This window comes from Leucopleurus acutus, assembly GCF_964270905.1.
Source record: "Leucopleurus acutus genome assembly, chromosome: 6".
In the NCBI taxonomy this organism is placed as follows: domain Eukaryota; kingdom Metazoa; phylum Chordata; class Mammalia; order Artiodactyla; family Delphinidae; genus Leucopleurus; species Leucopleurus acutus.
Genome location: NC_139149.1, coordinates 105989618 through 106010523, shown reverse-complemented (window position 1 = coordinate 106010523; position 20906 = coordinate 105989618). Strand labels below are relative to the sequence as shown.

Below are 20906 nucleotides of genomic sequence, written 5' to 3'. Positions count from 1 at the left end.
AAATGCTGAAGAGAAACAGCAAAGGATGGGCATAGCAAGAAGCCACTGAGATGGGAACCAAGACTGGATTCAGTGGCACAGTGAAGATGGAGTCGGTAATAAAGTGAGGATCTGGTGCAAATGAGCATTGCGGACATGGAGCAAGGACATGCACAAGGCCTTTTAGAACCTGGATGAACAAGGATGGAGACATGCAGGACAGTGGCTGAAGAGGCCACTGGGTCAATGTTAGAAGTAGGTAAGATTAGTAGTCAAGGCTGGATTCCTCTGAAATGAGCTAATCCAATTTCCAGCATGCCCTGAGGAAAGTTCACCCACTGGAAAGACTCCCTCCCATTACTGTTAAATCTATGAAGTGGACAGTATAGATATAAAGGAGATTATGCCAATTTTAAAAACAAAAATTACATTTTAACTTGTTTGGTAAAATATCAAATGCTTTATGTAACCAAATGGGAGAAGATGTTTTTATCAGGAATACCCTCAGAAGGATACTGACTGAGGTTGGAAAGATAGGGAAAGGGCTGGCTTAACTCCCAGGGAACATGCTTATTTAAGTGCAAGGAGGCTCTGAATTGCCTTCTAAGGATGACGTTCTCAGCTTCAGGATTCAGTGGCCAGACTGAAGTCTAGAGAAACAGAGGAGAGGTGACAGTTTTGTAGATAAGAGAGCTAAAGGAGGTAGAGACCATTTAAGAAAGGCAAGCGCTATCAACTCCTTTCCTTCATTTTCCTTACAAAATATTAGTAATTAGTAATTTAAGAATTTACTATATTACTTCCTAATGCTTCAGTATAAATGCATAGAAGAGATAAATCTCTATCCAAGTTTGAGGCCCAACAAAAACAGGGACCATGAGGAAAGCTGCAATGAGGATTACATTTAGTACTTTCTTCTCCATTTGAGGACATATGCTTTCTGATGTCTATCTACCCATAACTGGAAATTGATGAGATTGTTGCAATTCAGAAGCTGCATAATTTAGGAACACATAGTCTCATGTTGTCGTCAAAATGCTACTCAACAGGTAGACAGAGGACAGGAAGGTACTTAGTATGAATTACCGCCACTAATCCCTACAATACTGGGGTTCTGGAGGAATCAACAGGCCAAAGCCCTGGGGAGCATCCTCACCACATCAAACATGCTGTGCATTATCTAGCCCACATCCATCAGGGGTTTTAGGGGACAGTAACTGTGCTGGGTCAAGCTAGACCATTGGGTCAACAAAAGAGCTCACCAGCTGGGAAAATCGGCAGTGAGGATCAAGTAGACTGACACTTATACACACGACAATTTTTCATATTTGCACCATTTTGGTGTCAATAATTTACTTAGATCTTTATGTTCCAGAATTCCTTTGGCCTGGGAGCTGCCAGACTGAGGAGTATATTTTCTCATGTCTTCCATGAGAAAGACTTCCAAGAGCCTTTGGTAAGGCTGAGGCCAAGAGAAATGAGATTTTCTCACTTTCAACTCAAAAATAATAATTCAGGCATTTTGCAGCAGGGATGATTTCTTTTATTTGATAAAAGGAAAGACAAAGAGAGAAATGGGGAAGGGAGTTATATTTTGCCCTTTTTATTTACCAATTATTTAGATGTCTTGTGGTATTTACATTATTCCATTGAATTATAGTTTGCTTTTCACATTGCTAATTAACTTTCCACTAGTTGACTTCTTAAGTATCTAACTAGACAGTTCGATAGTTCCTGGGAAAGCGATATATGCATATTTTCCTTTATATCACCCCAAGTGGGCAGAATTCTAGGCTGGTCCACAAGACTCCTATACCCTGTATGATTCCCTCTCCTTGAGTGCACGCAGCACTGTGAATATGATGGTATCTTATTCCCATGACTGAGTAACAGTATATGGAAAAAGGTGAAAGGATTTTCCTACTGTAATTAAGGTTCCTAATCAGTTGACTCTGCTTTTATCAGAAGGGAGGTTATCCTGGGTTAGATCTTTAAGAGAACATGTAGGCCTTCCCTGAAGGGAGAGAATCAAAGGGAGAGAGACACTTTCTCCTTCTGTCCTTGAAGTAGTAAGATGTCATGTGTTCTACAACCACACGGAAATAAATTCTGCCAATACCCACATGACCAAGAAAGGACCCTGAGCCTCAGACAAGATTCCAACCCCAGCTGGCACCTGGATTGAAGCCCTGGGAGACCTTGAGAAGATTCCTGACTCTCAGAGACTGTGAAATAATCAAGATGTATTATTTTAAGCCACAAAATTTGTGTCAACTTGTACAGCCACAGAATACCTTCACAGTTAATGCCCTGATCACAACAGACACTGGGAAGTTTGAGCTTATTGGTTTCTCATGGAAGAATCCATCTGTGCCAAACAACATGGATAAAAATTCTCTTATGAATCTAAGACACTGAGACAAATGAGGCCAAATGCAGATTGCTACTAAAAGGGTGTTGAGTGAGACCATATAGAGGTAGGGGAGTTCTTTGCACTAGAATCAATAGCCATGGCCAGGACCAAGAGAAAGATGATTTGACTTACAAATGGTTTTATTCATAGGTCCCAGCGTACATTAGGAAAAGATCACACACTAGATGTACAGCTCTGTCTCCGTCTGAGCAGCCTGGTATGACAGATGGCTTTTACACCAGGAAGCCTAGCAGCTTCTGATTCTGTCAACCTGGAAAGTGAAACCCAGGAATGTGGGCCTTCGATGACAATTCCCCATGTCTCATCCCATAAAACAAAACACTAGAACTCTACCCAATGCCAAAACGATGGAAATTTTGAGAGCTTGTTCCCACTTCCCTTGTGTTTTATTAGTGTGGTGCTAAATGGGGCTTTGAACACTTCTGAAAGCACACTGTGACGTACAAGTGCCACTTGTTATTTGAAAAAAGGCACTAAGCCTGCAAGTTGCAGTCATTTAAATGGGTCATTGAAAACACCACTGAAAAGCCATCGCTGAGCCCTTTGAAACAACAAACACTGTTGGCGAGAAAGGACATACCTCTCAAGACAAGAACCAAACAAATTCAGAAAGAGCTAAGCAGATACTCGAGAGGCCGAATATGTCAGCATTTTCTGAGCTTCTATCATCTCATTTACTTTCAAGGTCTGGTCCGGGAAATCTGGAACGCTACCAGCACTGTCTTAACTACCCTCTGCTACCCGAAAATACAGCCCAGTGCTGAGAGGAAGGGCAGCAAGGGTGCTGAGAATCTGCTATTCTTCAGGCTCTCAGCTATGTGCTTTGCTAATGGATTTTGCCCACTTTTTTTGCCTCCAGATTGGTAAAATGGATTACTTTTCCATTGCTGTGTAACAAGTTATCATAAATGGAGCAGCTTAAAAATCAATACCACTCTATTAGCTCACAGTTCTATAGATCAGAAGTCTTGGCATGGCCAGAACCCAGAAGGCTGGGTTCTCTGCTCAGGCTGAAGTCAAGGTGGCAGCCAGTCTAGGTCCTCGTCTGGAGGTTCTGGAAGAAAATTCACTTCTAAGCCCATTCTTGTTGGCAGAATTCAGATCCTTGTAGTTATAGAACTGAAGTCCCTGTTTCCTTGCTGGCTTTTAGCCAGAGACTACTCTCGGCTGTTAGAGAGTGCCCATGTTCCATGCCACATGGCCCCTTCCATCTTCAGGCCACTGATGGTTTGTCAGTTCCAGGGAATATCCAGGGTGAATTATACCAAGGAATGGGGAATTTTGAATAAATATCTTGGACAAGATTCCACCTACCACCTAAGACCAGGATTGCTATTCTCATTGTACATATGAGGAAAATGAGGCTGTGAGAGACACTGTATTAAATGTTGGCAGCACTGATAGGTCTGTTTGCCTCTGAAGCCCATGTTTTGCTAATATGTCATGCTGAGTCATAAAGGGAAGTGTTAAATTTTTATATGAGTACTTGGAAGTGTCAGAAATCTGGGCTAGTCATCGAGAAAGCAAAATCAAGTTTATGGCTGGCCCTGACTAGGGCTGATTCAGGTTCCCAAACTGGAATTCTGACCTGGTAAACCTGTAAATTCCCCACAGTAAAAAGCATCATCAACTTGTTTCTCCTCCTCTCTCCTCAAATGCTCACAGGTTGCTTACGAAGCTGTACATTGGTACAGAATCAGATTCAGGCACCTTTAAACTGTTAGCACTGAACAGTGTAAGAGCAACAAATATTCTTTGTAGGAAAAAAAAAAAACCCACATTATTAAAATGTGTTAAGCTGTTTCTTCCAGAGCTAAACAACTAATAACATGGAGGATGCTTACGTAGTTATCATGCCAGACTTTCTGGTTTCTAGAAAAGATTCTTGTACATCAGTGCTTGCTTTGTGATATGGATAGAGGGAAACAGGCCGAGCAGGAGAGTTGGAAACAAAATTGGTTGTAAGTAACATGAAAGAAAGGACCACTTCTGTTCACCACCGGATCTCCAGTACGACCAGGTAGGCACTCAAAGCATTGTCAGAATAAATGGCGGCATGAAAAGTAACATTGCTGAAGGCTGTAATCTACTTTGTTTGGTAACCTTGAGAGAGGGATTTGTGTTTGGTTTTGTTTTTAAGGCAGTGATTCTATAATGAACTTAGCCTTCCTTTGGTTCTGGCTCAACCACACAGTTCAAGTTTTTGAGGACAGTCAGATTCCAAATGTTCCTGCAGGTATTCCAATTTTTAATTCATAGATAACGACTCTACCAAACATCTCTAGAAGGTGAAATCAGAAACCAGGAGATAGGGGCTTCCCTGGTGGCGCAGTGGTTGAGAGTCCACCTGCCGATGCAGGGGACACGGGTTCGTGCCCCGGTCCGGGAGGATCCCACATGCCGCGGAGCGGCTGGGCCCGTGAGCCATGGCCGCTGAGCCTGCGCGTCCGGAGCCTGTGCTCCGAAACCAGGAGAACTATCCCAGTTCATTGTTTTGTAAAGACAGTCATGAAGCGTTATCATAAATTAAGAGTTGAGAATGGCTTAAAACAAATGAAAGTTAAGAATACTTAGTTTGGGAGGCGTGGGTGAAATGCAACAAACTTCCATGTATAAAATAAATAAGTTCTATGGGTTTAATGTACAGCATGGTGAATACAGTTAATAATACTGTATTGCATATTTGAAAGTAGCTAAGAGAATAGATCTTAAAAGTCCTCATCACAAAAAATAGGTGATGTGTATGGTGATGGATGTTATCTAGACTTATTGTGGTGATCATTATGCAACATATACAAATATTGAATCGTGTTATACAGCTGAAACTAACATAGTGTTATACCTTAATTATACTTCAATAAAAGAATACCCTTAATCAACTATACTCCAATATATTAAAAAAGTTAAAAAAAAGAATACTTAAATTTTTTTAAGGAGTCTAAAGTGTTAGAAGTACTTGAAGTTTAATAAAAATGTTTTCCTCATTATACTAAATGTATTTCTTTTCCTGTCCTATTTATTTTAATTGGAGTCTAGTTGATTCACAATGTTGTGTTAGTTTCAGGTGTACAGTAAAGTGATCCAGTTATACATATACATATATTCATTCTTGTTCAGATTCTTTTCTCTTATAGGCTATCACAGAATATTGAGGAGAGTTCCCCTCCTATACAGTAGGTTCTTGTTGGTTATTTATCTTATATATAGTAATGTGTGTATGTTAATTCCAAACTCCTGATTTATCCTCGTTGCCCCTTTGGTAACCATACATTTGTTTTTGATATCTGTAAGTCTGTTTCTGTTTTGTAAACTATATGTCCAAAAAATGGACAACCTAGAAGAAATGGACAAATTCTTAGAAGGGTATAACCTTTCAAGACTGAATCAGGAAGAAATAGAAAATGTGAACAGATTAGTCACAAATACTGAAATTGAAACAGTGATTTAAAAATTTCCAACTAACAGAAGTCCAGAACCAGATGGCTTCACAGGCAAATTCTATCAAACATTTAGAGAAGAGTTAACACCTATCCTTCTGAAACTCTTCCAAAAAATTGCAGAGGAAGGAACACTCCCAAGCTCATTCTATGAGGGCACTATCACCCTGATACCAAAACCAGACAAAAATATCACAAAAAAAGAAAATTAAAGGCCAATATCACTGATGAACATAGACGCAAAAATCTTCAGCAAAATACTATCAAACCGAATCCAACAACACACTAAGTGGATCATACACCATGATCAAGTGGGATTTATCCCAGGGATGCGAAGATTCTTCAATATACGTGAATCAATCAACGTGATACACCATATTAACATATTGAAGAAGAAAAACCATATGATCATCTCAATAGATGCAGAAAAAGCTTTTGATAATATTCAACACCCATTTATGATAAAAACTCTCCAGAAAGTGGGCATAGAGGGAACCAACCTCAACACAATAAAGGCCTTATATCTCCTATTTATTTTTAATATATATGCTACACTAAACTAAAATTTCATGTTATTCAAGCCTATTAATAGGTAGTAAGTACACATTTAAAATTGCATGAACTTACATTTGTATAGCAATTTCTTTTTATCATGCCCCATTGTGGCCATTAGCTCACTGGCTTGTCATAAGCCTGTGGGGGAGGCAGTATGATCAGTTTTCAGTGCTTTATAATCATTTTAAAGGTAAAGAAAGAGTCTCATTAGGTCACTGGCCCAAAGTCAATGTTGGTCTGTAGATTCTAAGTACAGCCTCTTTTGCCTGCACCACAGAGCATCTCTAGGGATGATGCTTCTGATAAATGGGATACGTGTTGACCTGAGCAATGGGAACGCAGAATGAGAATTTGCACGGTTCATGCTTTTTCTGTATCCTACACAAGACACAGCTTCTCAGGCCTCTCCTCCTTTCTAGTTAACTCCCATTATTTCATCTGATCTTTCCTCAAACTAAGCAGGCATCACACTGAAGCAATACAAAGGGCAATTAAAATATTTATCACATATTTATGATCAATTTATCTTCTCTACTGTACATGTTTTTAAAGGTGTTATTATAAAAGGTCCTAAAATAGAATAGTAAATATATATTTTCAATATGACAGAATTACAATTTTTAAAAGCTCAATTATAATTTTCTTGGCATGTGAGTTTTGGTTGTATTCATAACTAAACTATTTTTTTCCTACTCTGAAAAGCTGTTTTGCTACAGGTCCAGTTCTTTTTTACTTTTAGCCACAAGGAAGTCATAAGCCCCTACTTAAATAGAAGCTGGTTACCATGGAAATCATTCTAATGCCACTGAATCAATATTTTGATTTTGCTGACATTTAATGTAAAAAGAAAAGACAGACCAAGATTTATAAAAGTCACTTTTCATCTTTGTTATAATTTTGATAGCTAGAAAAATTGTAAAGGAAACATATGTTCCGTAATGAACTCCAGTTAACTCACAATTATAAAGAATTGAGGATTCATAAAAGAGCAATCTACATATTTATATAATTTTGGCTTTAAGTACACACATATGCATGCATGCATTTGGACTCAAGAATTTTTTCCCATGTCTCAACTGAGCCCTGATTCTCTCCTGTTACTGAAGTCATAAGTTGGTAGAAGAGATCTGAATATATCCAGTTTTGCAATTGTCTTTTGATTAAGTGTTCTGAAGAGAAGATGAAATTTGCCTTGAGAATCACTCTTCCACAGAAGTTGACCATTTCTGCACTGAATCTTAATAGTCCATCTGGTCCACTGGCCACCCTCAAAGAAGCACTACAGCTGAAGGCTTCTCAACCCATCCTTAGAGGTCCTTCTGAGGAAAGATGTTGAACTTGAACCTAATGTTTAATAAGCCTCACTGACCATAAAGTAGTTTTCCAAGTCTGAGATAAGTCTTTGCTGCTGCTGTAATTTACTCACTGTCTCCCCTTCTGTCCTCAGAAGGAATAAAGATAACAGAGCTGCTGTCTTCTGTTTGATAACTAGCTATTTAGAGGCTTAGATCTTTAGATGGTGAAGGGATCTGAAAGAATTATGAGCTTCTCTACTTCAGGAATTAGCTACCTACAGCATCTCAGATGAATGGTAATAAGTTCTATTCTTAAGACAATTGAATCACCACTCAAATGTTTCTTCTGTGGGACAATCATGATTTTCCACATGTGTCTACTTTGAATGCCCCAGGTCCCCTTCCTGGGGGGTGCTATTCGGAAGTGTATACGTTACACTGCTTCCAGGAATGTTTCCAGAATCATTACGCTCCTGATAACACACTCCTTACTGTCTGCTTGCCTTGTGTGTTTCATTTTCCCCTCCCCTTCCGATGGGTCTTTCATTCCTCTTTATTCTTGAATCATTCTAGGCCCTCATCATTCAGAGACCACTGTTCCAAACCAGTAACCTGCTTTTGAAAACAATCTAATGTAAATAATTAGCAGTTTTCTGGCAGTAAAAGTAGGAAAGGGGTGATTTTTGGAAACAAGATCACAGGATATAAAGAGAAATGAAAGGCACCATATATCAATAGCAGAGGAAACTTAGGAACAATATTTAAAATTTACAGAAGGCAGATCTCTAGAGCCTTTTAGTTTATTAACAAGTAAATGAAACACCTAAATTGTCTCTAAAACATCAATGTGTTACAAGTTGAAGGACATACTGATGACCTTGACTCATGAGTAAAAAGGCTCAGAATTCTAATCTGTTCTAAGACATCAGAGGAACAATAGAGTTACACAAACAAACAGACACACAGACACACACCCATCTTCACTGCAGTGATATTCATTATAGCAAAACAAACTGGAACCAACCTAAGACTTCATCAAAGAGATAATGATTAAATAAAGTATCATGATGTATATGCCCCTCCTAAAAATGGTGTTTCCCAACAAACTGAATGCCATGGAAAATAGTCACAAGAAAATAACTGAAAATATAAAGCACAGAACTCTATACACTAGGATTTCGATTTTGTAAATATACATATACACATATAATCTCACAAACACACACTCATGATGTATTTTCACATATATGTGAAGTAGGAAAAAACTGAGCATAAGTGGAGGTTTTCCCTATAGAATGCATGGATTCGCTCCATCTCCAGGCACTTATTTGTATTCTTCAATATACTCTGAGGCTTTTTTTTTTTTTTGGCTAAATAGGCACTTGGACACCAATATGGAAGAAAGGAGAGATGAGGCTATTAGAAAAGATGGTACATGCTTCCTGGGCACTCGTCTCATGGACTAGGTTTGAGCTTCGGTAGAAGGATTAGACCAGAAGATGAGGGAGCTTTTGTGAGGGACTGGCGAGCCCAGGTGACAAAGAAACCTACCCAGTTGAGGAAAGGACCACCTGGCTTCGGCTCTCTGCTGCAAGCTACTGGGAAACTTGGAACACTGGGCGCTCAGGGAAGCCAACTGGGGAGAATGTCAGGGACAGACAGGGTAAGAGAAAGACCTTGGGACCTCATAGAGCCATGCGCTCAAGTTGGCCACTGGCAGCACTGGACACCCTGAAGCATTTTCCACAACTGACACACAAAAATCTGCATGCGCCTGTATCAAAACACACTTGCAACTACTCTCCCACCAAGGGACTCTCAGGAAAAACTCAGGAAAGCTGAAACTTATTTATTCAAGCAAGGCTAAAGAGCTGGTGAGATATAGTGTTAACCTGACCTAATTTATAATCATAGACCAGCAAGGAGACTAAGATATATTTGATTTATGTATTTCATGGCTGAGGAAAAATATAAATATAGGTAGAAATAGAATAGAGATTGAAGTAGAGACTTTAATATGTGTACGTGCACACGTGTGTGTATACTACAAACGTACACACAAACATGCATAAATTCATATTCACTGGAAGGAAGTACAGCAAAATGTTAAAAAAATGATCATTTCTAAAGATGATTACAATTTTTCTTCTTTATATTTTCCTGCATTACAAAGCTCCCTAATGATCACGATACTTCTATAATCATACAGATAATACTAATAAAAGGAAGAAAATATAAATTTTAGACATATTGCTAGGCAAGATAATTTTCTAATGATTCAAAGCTTAAAGGGAGCTGGAAAACTCATATATTGCTTTCCTTTTCCGATGCTATAAATTAAATACATTTTTCTGGGTGTCATTTGACAACACCCAGATAAATAGCCATGCCCCCTGGATTCCTCTTTTCTAAGACTCAGGGGGAGGGAGACAGGACTATGCGACCCAGGGAGGAAGGCAGATGCTGGTTAGTATGCGGACCCAGACACGTGGCCTGACGTTTCTTTCTAAGTGAAGTGGGCCTGGCGGGTTTTACCTTCGTTCCGCTCGGGGCCTTTCCCGCTCTTACTGGCCGCCGTGCTGTTGACCGTCTCGGACGACGTGCTCAGCTTGGTGCTGGGGTCCCTCTTGGGCTTGGGGGGTGGTTGTCTCCGGGAGCTACAGCTGCTGTCATCCTCTGTGCCCCCGACCGAGTGCAGCGACTGCGACCTCACAGAGAAGCCACTGGAGCAAGGATGGGGCAGCCTGTCCTGAGGAGCGGGCATCGTCATGAATCCCATGCGGAAGTGTTTGCCCACGTAAGTTCCTTCGTGGCCTCGCCCTACTTCTCCACCTATGCTGTAAAAGAAAGACGAAACCCGCGCCAAGTGAGCCAGGACGTGCAAGATCATGGGCACAAGCATATCTATAACTGTTGATAGTTCACATTTTAACTTGACACTGGTGAAGAAACGTTTCCAATAACATGAAAATATTCTATGCTTTTGCATTCAATATGACAGTAAAGCAAATACAATTTAATCATAATCAGAAATTCTGCTATCCTAGTATCCACATACTCTCAAAATAGTATTCTAAAGAAAAAAAAAAAAGCTACCACGTAGCACATTTCATCTTCAATTGCTTTTCTCTACTTTCAGGTAAATCTTGTCTGTGGCTTAAAAAGGAAAAAAGAATTCCTTGTGACAATGACTTGTAGACTGCCTTTATTTTTTTAATTTTTATTGGAGTATAGTTGATCTACAATGTTGTGTTAATTTCAGGTGTACAGCAAAGTGAATCAGTTATCCATATACATATATCCATGCTTTTTTAGATTCATTTCCCATATAAGCTATTACAGAGTATTAAGTAGAGTTCCCTGTGCTATACAGTAGGTTCTTATTAGTTATCTATTTTATATATAGTAGTGTATATATGTCATAGACTTTTGACACATGACTGAGGTCAAGGGGGCAGCATTTGAAACTCTTCTCCACTTCATCAAGATCTTTTTTTTTTTACTTTTACCTAGTTAATATAGAGGGAAAAACAAAACAACAACACCAACAAAAGGGGTTCTGTTACCAGTACAAGGGGGGAGAGAGAGATAGGAAGTGAAGAGGAGGTAAAGGAAGGAAGGGAAGGAGGGAGGGAGGGAGGGAGGAAGGGAGGAAGGAAGGAAGGAAGGAAGGAAGGAAGGAAGGAAGGAAGGAAGGAAGGAAGGAAGGAAGGGGAAAATACTTGCTTAAATCAACAGAATAATTGTTAATCTCTCTCGGGTTTCCAGAATCCTTTGGTTACACTAGTAACTTAGTTCTACTAATAGATTAGTCTCACAGAATCAAATAGCAGCATCTAATAAAGAGATGTATCCAGAGTTAAAATCTCATCCGATCCTAGGATAGTCCTATTCAGAGTATGCAAGGTTTCCAAATGTAAGGTTTTTAAGTTTTACATTGGAAAGTTTGAACAGAAATTTTAAAATATATAAGAAAACTCTCTCAGCTCGAAGCTCAGTTAATCATATAGGAAATGACTGTTGGGCACCTTTCTATTCTATTAAGTAATGGTGACTCTATGAAGAAAAAGGAAATGAATGTCAATATGAATTTTTAAGAGAGGTTTTTCTAGAGTTTTCCCCATTTTTGCTCATTCACCAGTAAAGGAAACAAAAAGAATTGTTAGAAATATTGGGTTGATTTTCTTAGACATGTATGAAGTAAAAAAGTGTCTTTGAGTATATGAATTTTGGAAGCCTGTTGAATCTACCTTTCCAGATATAAATTTTTTGGGGCCTTTTTTTAATCTTAATTTTAGCTGGCTCTTTATTGTATCTTTCATGACTCTAATGTTTGTCATACATTTTACATTCCAGTGGGAAAAATCATGGTAAATATTTGTTTTTCCCCCTTCGCTGAAGGAGTTATGACAATTATATGACCCTTGTGAATAGAGCCAGAAAGGATTCAACAAGAATATGTGACTCTGATTCTGGTATTTAATTCTGATCACAACTTGCTATTCAACCACAAATGTTTTCTTTTTATATTTATTTCATTTTTTTTTCTGAGCATTATGAGTCGATATTCAGGTACTAGATATACTATCTTTGCAAAGCAAAATGAAGAAATATCAGTGCACTAACTGGAGCAGTGGATACCTAGAAGCATGAATGAAATCAAGCAAATGTCTAAGTGGAAGTTTTCACATCGTAGTAGTCAGTATCCTAAATCCGTGTAGTGTTTTCACCTATTTCACGTTCTGCGCTTTCTTCAAGAACATCAACAAAAAATTAAACTAGAATAAATTCAGATGGAATGGTTTGTGAAAAATCAGTAAGAATTTAAGGCAGAATGGTGTGGTGGAGGTGAGATCAGGGTGTGATGGAATGGGAAGATTTGTCATTGATTTGTGATGATTGTGACAATCTTTCTCATAGAAGATGAAATATTTGATCTCATCTAAATTTGCCTCAATCATTTTGCATGTCTTTTCCTTATTTCTGCTGCCATATTACTGAATAAAAGGTGCTTTGAGGATTATTTAGACAGTCATTCCCAGTAACATATCCACGTGAGGGGATTTATGCATGTATTAATGCACATAGGCAGTTATGAGAGTTATGAGGAATAATTGTATCAGCAATTTCTCTGTTACTTTTGACCTAAATAGGGCCTACACATTTTCCCAGATAATTAGCTCTGCTGCTTCAAAATTACATTTTTTCAGCATAAAACAATTTCCTGTAACTCTTTATCCTTTTGTTCATATATGTAATGTGTACACACATAGACACACACACACACACACACCACACACAAACACTTTTTCCAAAGAGAAATTCAGTGTATGCTTTAAACAATGGCAGGTCTCAGGTACAAATTCAATTTGACCAGGCTGTGAATGCAGGATGAAGATGTGGGGCTATGGTAAGTTGGATAGAAAGGCCGTTATCCAAGGCTGAGGGTAAGCAATAAAGGCTATGGTACACCTAGGTTCAAGAGACCAGTAAAGATGATTAATCTAAAGGAAATTGAATATTATGAAACATAGCATACAACTAATTCCTGAATTTAGGATAGCACCATGTGGAGATTTTAAAAATTCCTAGACCCATACTAAGGACAAATACCTAATCATATTTGTTGAATCAGTTAGCCATGCTCTGTAACTAATGAGTTTCTTAAAAAACTATATCCAGATGTTTTTTGGGTTTTTTTTTTGGTTTTTTTTTTTTTTGCGGTACACGGGCCTCTCACTGTTGTGGCCTGTCCCGTTGCGGAGCACAAGCTCCGGACGCGCAGGCTCAGCGGCCATGGCTCACGGGCCCAGCCGCTCCGCGGCATGTGGGATCTTCCCGGACCGGGGCACGAACCCGTGTCCCCTTCATCGGCAGGCGGACTCTCAACCTCTGCGCCACCAGGGAAGCCCCTATCCATATGTTTTTGATGTAGTCAATCCAGAAACCCCCAGAAACATTAAGAACAATAGTTAGAGACATTAATGAACTGACATCTGTTAGTTAGAAACAGCCAGGGAAACAGAGTTATCAGAAAGTGGGACAAAGGAGACTTACCAGAGACCAGGCAAAATATCACAGGTAAGACAAGGTACAATGTATTAGTCAGATCTTGTTAGGTTACCCTGAAGTAACAAATAATCCCCTATTCTTAGTTATTTTTAACAACACAGGTTTACTTCTTGCTTGTATTCTTTGGGTCAGCTGTGCATCAGCTGTGGCTGTATTCCACATGCCTTTTTCATTCTCGGATCTAGCCCCTGCTGAGATATGTTCTCATGGCAGAGAGAGAAAAGCACTCACGGAACCACACAGTGTCTCTTAAAGCTTCTGCTCAGATGGGGCATGTAATGTTGAACTCACATTCCATTGGCTAAAACCAGTCTTATGGCCAAGTTTGATGTCAACGGAGTGGGGACAGATTCTCTTCCAACAGGAAATCACTGCAAGTTACGTGACAATATGTGGGGATGCATAATCCTCTTCCAGGTAGGGGACCAAATACAGGTACAGCACTTGTAGCATATGCCTCTGAGATCTCCCTTCAAGAGGGAACTTGACATTAGGAATGAAGGTAGCTGACAACTAGTGACACATTGAGGGGTTTTGTGCTTCTTGCCCCCATAATTCTGGTCTCTACCTAGTTAGAAGTCTTGGTCTCCAAAGCAGGCATACTCTTTCTCGAAGATACAGTAAGGGTCCCATTGAACAACAAGGCTGTAGCTGCCTCCTAAGTAATTTGAGCTCCCTTTGTATAGTGGCCAGCAGACAAGAAGACAGGTCTCCATTGTGGAAGAGATCATGGACCCTGATCAATAGGAGGAAGCGGAGCTGCTGTTACAAGATGGTTCAGAGAGAAAAATGTATGGGACCCCTCTGGTTACTCCCTTGCCCAGCTGTGAGTTTGAAAGGTCACCTGCAGCAACCTGGCCCGAGAAGGTTTTGTTGACCAGATGTTCCAACCTCTCGTTAAATTAGTCTCACCACCAGGCAAGCCACTGAGACCAGCAGAGGTGTTAGTTGACAGTGAGGTGAATTTAGAATAAGTGTGGGAGGAGGGAGGTAATGCATATCAATTGCAACCCCCATATGAACTGCAGTGAGAGGAGCTACAGTTTCTCACACCAACTGTCCCCTCGTAAGTTTTCCCTCATGAAGCATCCAACGGGATCCATGAAAGAGCTGGTCCCCAAACCTGCAGAAGAGCATCTGCTGAGCGTAAGGGGTGAATTGCGGCAGCCATGAAACTTCTCTAAGGACAGCACTTAGCTGACAGCCACCAGCCATAGAGTCTTCAAATCGGATGCAGCATTTAGGTCAAGGCCACTCTGCCCATGGAAAGCTCCTAGCTAACAGCTGAGCATATGAGGTATGGGACCTGGCTATTTCTGCCCAGTGTGGGAGTGCTTGTGTCTGAGTTTCCCCATTGGGCTGGCTGAGACTTGCCCATAGCTACACCATGGTCTGAAGCTCTTCCTATCCAATTATTTTTCCTTCCCCTTCTCCTTCCACAGGTGTCATGCTACGTTGTGGTCTGAGGCTTTTTCTGCCTATTCCTGCTCCCTCCTTATCCCAGGCATTCTGCTCAATAAATCTCTCCCTCTAAATTTCATCTATCTTGGTATCTGCTTTCTGGAGGTCATGAACAAACATTCTTGGGAACGATCATACAATCTGTGACATTCAGAAACCAAAGAAGCAAGAAAGAGAAAGTCTAATTACAAAAGTGAGACCCCAGAAATAAGAAATGCCTGTGAAAATAGGACAGTCTCTTGCTTCAGACTGAGTATTTAAATGCTGGTTGGGAAAGTAGGAACTAACTCCACTATAGGAATAGTTGGCTTGAAGTGAAAATTACGTGGGCTGAAGAAAGCAGAGTCTTTTTGCAGTAAGACTCTAGTGCTCAAGATAGATTAAGCCTGACACATCTCATGTTATAAAAATAAAAATAAGTTTCATAACCCTGAATTTAAAGAAGTACACTTTTTCTCACACAATGAAGGTAATGTTGCAAGACGTAGTTGTCTGTTGGTTTGTTTGTCTATTATAAAATTAAAAAAAAATAAGGTACTACTTAAATCAAAGTAAGTTGTTTTCCTAGAAGTAATTGATAAAATATTTGTAAACTTCTCCAAAAAAGTTATTGGCTTATGAACAGACCTGGACATTTGTGCTCTGGAATCACTGAGTTGTGGTTTCTATCCTCATCTCCACCATTTAGCACCTCTACTTTAGCTGCTGATCCCAAAGACCATTTCCTTAAGAGATAAATAGTAGTATTAGCCTCATGGAATTGTTATCAAGTTTACCTGAAATGCTATGAAGCATTTAGCATGGAATCTGACATATCATATGCCGTCAATAATTTTAGCTTTACAATTCCTACTTTTAAATCCTGTCCTGAATTCTGTTTATGGGATCATAATGTGCAATGTAAGGCCATATCTCTAAAAAAAGTGGCATATGGTACCATGTAACCTCAAAAAACTGTGCACAAAGTCAAAACAAAATCTTACATTTAACTCAAGATAATCTAGGCAAACATAGTCTCCATGTTCTTAACTTTCTTCAGTACTTGCTTTGATTTTTTTTTAAAGTACCCGTTGATCGGGACTGACAAAGAAAGGTACAAAACAAGAACTTCAGAGCTGCTTCGACAATGCTATTCAATAGAGATTGTTACTTGTCTTGCTGTCTTCTTGAAAATCCATCAACATTAATGTTTTATGTCTTCTTCTGAGAAATGCTTCCTTTCAGAGATGAAAACGCAACCCCTGAGAAGGGTGAGCTGCTAAGGTGAGATGTCAACTCTAAAAGTGACAGAGGCACTGCTTCTCTGTGTCGTTTTGAAGCAAATATGCCAATATCTCATAGTAGAATATTCCTGGGAACCACTGGAAAAGAAAAACCAGAATCCCGGTTCATATGTGTACCCTCTTTCAAGGATATCTAGAAAGTTGGGATACAAACAGTGTTGTTACCTAGGAGTTTGCTTCTTGCTTGGAATTTTTTTTTTTTTTTTGGTAACAGTTCTGTGAAGCTAAGCTCAAAAATCCATCTCTGACACTGATGCATAATCCAGTATATTTTTACCTTTGCAAAGTTCTGAAGCCCCTGGAAAATTTCTGTTGATTTTTCAAGATGTCTTTATCTCTTATTAGGGTAAGGGATTATTCAATCATAAAGTAAATGGGGTAAATCTGAAAGGGAGGTGGAGACTATATCTCTAAAGGAGATAATAAAGTTTACCTGTGGGCAAGTTTACCACTGTCATCTGCTAAGTATTCAAAATTTTCATGTTAGGCATTTTTACAATGAATGAGCAGAAGGAAATCAATATCGAGATTTTATTCATTAAAATTACTACTTAAAAAGTTTATATTTGATGCTGTCTTCCTCTTGCCTTCTCTGCAAATACGCAAGACCTAACACTGATGACCCTATGCTGCCCTGTGAGTCCTGCCAGCCCACTCACCAGAGGGACCCCCGCTCTAGAACTTGCCCTTTCCCCCCTCAACACTGGCTTATTCTTGGTATCATTTCCAGCTAAAACAATCTGTGCTTATGAAAAATTATACATAGAAAGAGCCAAAAGACTGGTATGTTATACTTCTTCCTATTTTGACAGGCAATATGCCTCAACCCATAGTCTGACTGTTGAGAGAGAGGTGTGATTCATTACATCCTCCGTGAGTTTTGGCAGATGGCAATTGTCACACAGTTCATCATCCCAGCCCCATTAGGCCTTGATGAGCACAAGTGGCACTTCACATCCACTCACCTTGAGCCTCATGCAGGCGGGAGTCCTGTCTTCTCGTTCACTATTATAAACACTGTCACATTATAGGCTAAAACATACTTGTTTTATGAAGGAAAAAAATGAAGAAAGGAAGTAAATCCACTTTGGAGATAGATTAGATACATAGATACACAGATACAGAGGTAGATACATACATACACATATATATAGGTACATAGATACATACACACATACATAGGTACATAGATGATAGATAGATAGATAGATAGATAGATAGATAGATAGATAGATGACAGAGGGCTTAGAGAATTTTGTGGACACTTGTCACTTGTGCTTCCAAGGTATTCATTCTCCCTAATTCTAGCAATGATAATTCCTACGTGGAGATCAGTCTTCTTCCTCTCAGTTTAACATGTTACACAGACTCAGCCAGTCAATCACTAGATCCCCCTGGCCACCATGACTATTGTAGGGACTGGCAAACTGGTGAATCAGAGTAAACCTTGGCACTGGGGAGCATCTCAAAATGCCTCAGCCCTCTTGCCACTACAAAGAGAGACTAGTGGAACCAGGTCTGTGGCATCATAGACCTGGATCTAGATGTGCCTGCAGCTAGGTAAATCCTAGGGCCCTTCAGTTTTGTCAAATACTAAATTCCATTTTGTTGAAGCCCGATTTAGTTGGGTTTTCTGGCACTTACATTGGCATACAGTCCTAAATGAGCCAATACAATGCAGCAATTACTAAATAAATATTATTGGCTAACATGTCAGAAAATGCAGTTGATATCAGGAAAGGACTAGGAATGACACAGGGCAGGAAATGAGTGCATCATTCTTATTTATTGCTGGAAAATATCCTTCCTTTTTAACAGTATAAGTGGAAATAATTAAGTGTCGAATAGGTTTGCCCCATATATATATTTTAATAATGCAGTACACTTTGATGTGGAAACTTCGCTCCAGTAACATTAAACTGTGTTCATATTTCCTTCCAAATTGTTCACTCACCATTACCCTCAATTTCTTCCCTGAGCCCCACTTGCTTATTCAAAGCCACAACCTGTGGATTTCTTGCCTTAGGCACAAACATTCATTTTCACCACTTCATATTCTCCATGATATCTATTTTCTACTTTTGTGCTCCTGATATCTTAACTCTTCCTCTTGTTTCTCCAGACATCAATTTCCGGTGTCTGGCTATTTATTGGTGCTTCTTGGATCTTACGGTCAAGTGTTAAAAATGGGATCTTTACACATCTTTTTATTACCTGCTGTGGTGAACTATAATAGCAAAACAGAACTAAATAAAACAAAACAATGGGAAAAAAGAAACCTGTCCCGAAGAGAAGGGATTCAGTTTCTAACTCCAGATGTTATATTTAAAATTGATATGCTTAAGCACTGTATTATTTCTCTTTGCTAAGATACTTCAATTCTGCCCAAAATTTGGTGTCTCAGAAAGAATATTAAATATGTAATCAACCATTGAGTAGCTATCTGATTTTATGCAGGAGGTACATACTTTCTGAGCTTCCATTACCTTTATCTTTATATAAGGGAAATACTTTCCAGAGTTGTTATAAGAAATTAAAATGAGATTAAAAAATGTCAAAGACACCTAGGAAGGTGTCCAATCCAAGTTGAGGCTAGACAAATATTAAGGTGCCTTCCCTAACTTCCTGGTTTGCCAGGCAACTCTGTAACAGTTTTTACCTGTCCGTATCCAGTTATAAGGAGGGCATTTTAATGATAAATTTCCAACCTATGCACCATAAAAGAAAAACTACTTTAACAGTATAAAGGCATTTTGCTTATTTCTGTAAGAGGGCTTTGACAATAATTGTCAGGCAATACACTTCCAAATCCAAATTAGGGGAGAAAAAAGATCTTGCTTGAAAATGAAGGAAAAGTAACAAAAATAAATAATTTATCTGTTCTGTCATATTTGTGGGTATAATATAGAGTTGGGCAAATTTTCGAATGGATTTTATGGTTTTTTTCTATCAAAACTCCATGATAATTCAAGATTTTTTTGAAAGTTAGGGCTTAAGGTAATCATGGCTAGAGTTATGCTTGAAACAAATATGTCATTATTTATCATAAGTGCTTACTGCCAAGAGTTTGAAGTTGATATTGCAGCCCATTGATTTAATGCTAGTCATAAAATAAAGGGAGGAGGTTAGAGTGGGGAGTAGAGAGATTTTTTTAACCTTTATCAAAGTTCCTATTATCCACTTCTTAGTCTCTAGAGAGATGGAACTGAACTCTAATGTTTATTAAAGCCAGAACAAATTCTATGGGACATCTTTAAGAGTCTTATTTTTACTTGAAACATGTCGAGTGCTTTTAAGATTAGCATATGTTATTACCTATGGTATTTTGGAATCTAAAATTAAAACATTCCTCATTTCTATATACAAATAATACTTCTCTACTCCTTAAAGTGTCATGGCTTGAAGAAGAGACAGTATATGGAAAATTCAAATCCTATAACGATATTCAGATTCAACTTAGAATATAGTTTACAGAAGTTCACATCGTGGGAGATCTTTTCCAAAAATTCAACCAAAGAAGGGGAGGTTCTGGAAAATATATTTTTTTATTTGTGTCTTCAAAACTAACATAAGCTTTGAATATGGTTTGAGAACATGCCAAGTTTTCACAAATGAGTTTAGCTAACCATATGTGGCTCATTTCTCAATCTAGAAGTAGAAGCTAGAAATACAGAATGTTAACATATAACAGCCTTGAACTTCCTGAGTAGAAGGCTACCTTAATGCCAGTTTAAAGTATAGTGATGAGTTTGGCTTTCTAAAAGTATCATTTTTATGGAGGAAGAAACAATTCCCTGTGTTGAGGCATTTAATTCATTTACTCACCATTTATTCACAAAGTATTTGAATGCCTACTCTTGCTGGGCAGTGACCAAAGCAGAGGGGTCTGTGTCCTCAGGGCATCACAGGCTATTGAACCAGCATGATTTAAGTGCCATGCGATCAGATGTTCTCTCAGAGGAAGTACCAGGCAAGTGCAATGGAAGCACAAGTCCTGGGGCCCCAACCATGGCTGAGGGTCTGGGAAGTCCCATGGGAGAGGAAGTGGCTTTTCATCTCATGCACAGCATGAGTAAGACTTAATCAGGTAAGGGAGAGAAGTGGAGAGAAGAGAATGTGTGTGCAGACATTTGGAATCGAGAGAAACTGAGAAATTAGAGTTATTTGGGTAGAACTTCATTGGACCTGTTTGTCTTGTAATTCCAGTGGCTGGAATTGTACTTGGCTCAAAGAGGGTACCCAGTAAACATTTATTAACTAAATGAATGGAGAACTGTATATATGGGCATAATTCAAGAATAAACTCCCAGGTTTCTTAAGCACCAGGACGGATGATAGTTTTATTTAATTTCCTCCTTTCCTTCACTTGCCATTTTCTTAGTTTATGATG

The 20906-nt window shown here is 39.0% G+C and overlaps 1 protein-coding gene across 1 annotated transcript in view; it reads right to left on the bottom strand.

Annotated features, from left to right (window-relative positions):
* The window catches only part of NYAP2 (neuronal tyrosine-phosphorylated phosphoinositide-3-kinase adaptor 2), a gene marked incomplete at both ends in the record, with an annotated part of 244552 nt that overhangs the window by 140472 nt on the left and 83174 nt on the right, over positions 1-20906 (bottom strand). The window contains one exon of the mRNA XM_082841248.1: positions 10236-10537. Within this exon, the coding sequence (XP_082697374.1) occupies positions 10236-10537 (302 nt within the window). The remainder of the gene's footprint in view (positions 1-10235; positions 10538-20906) is intronic.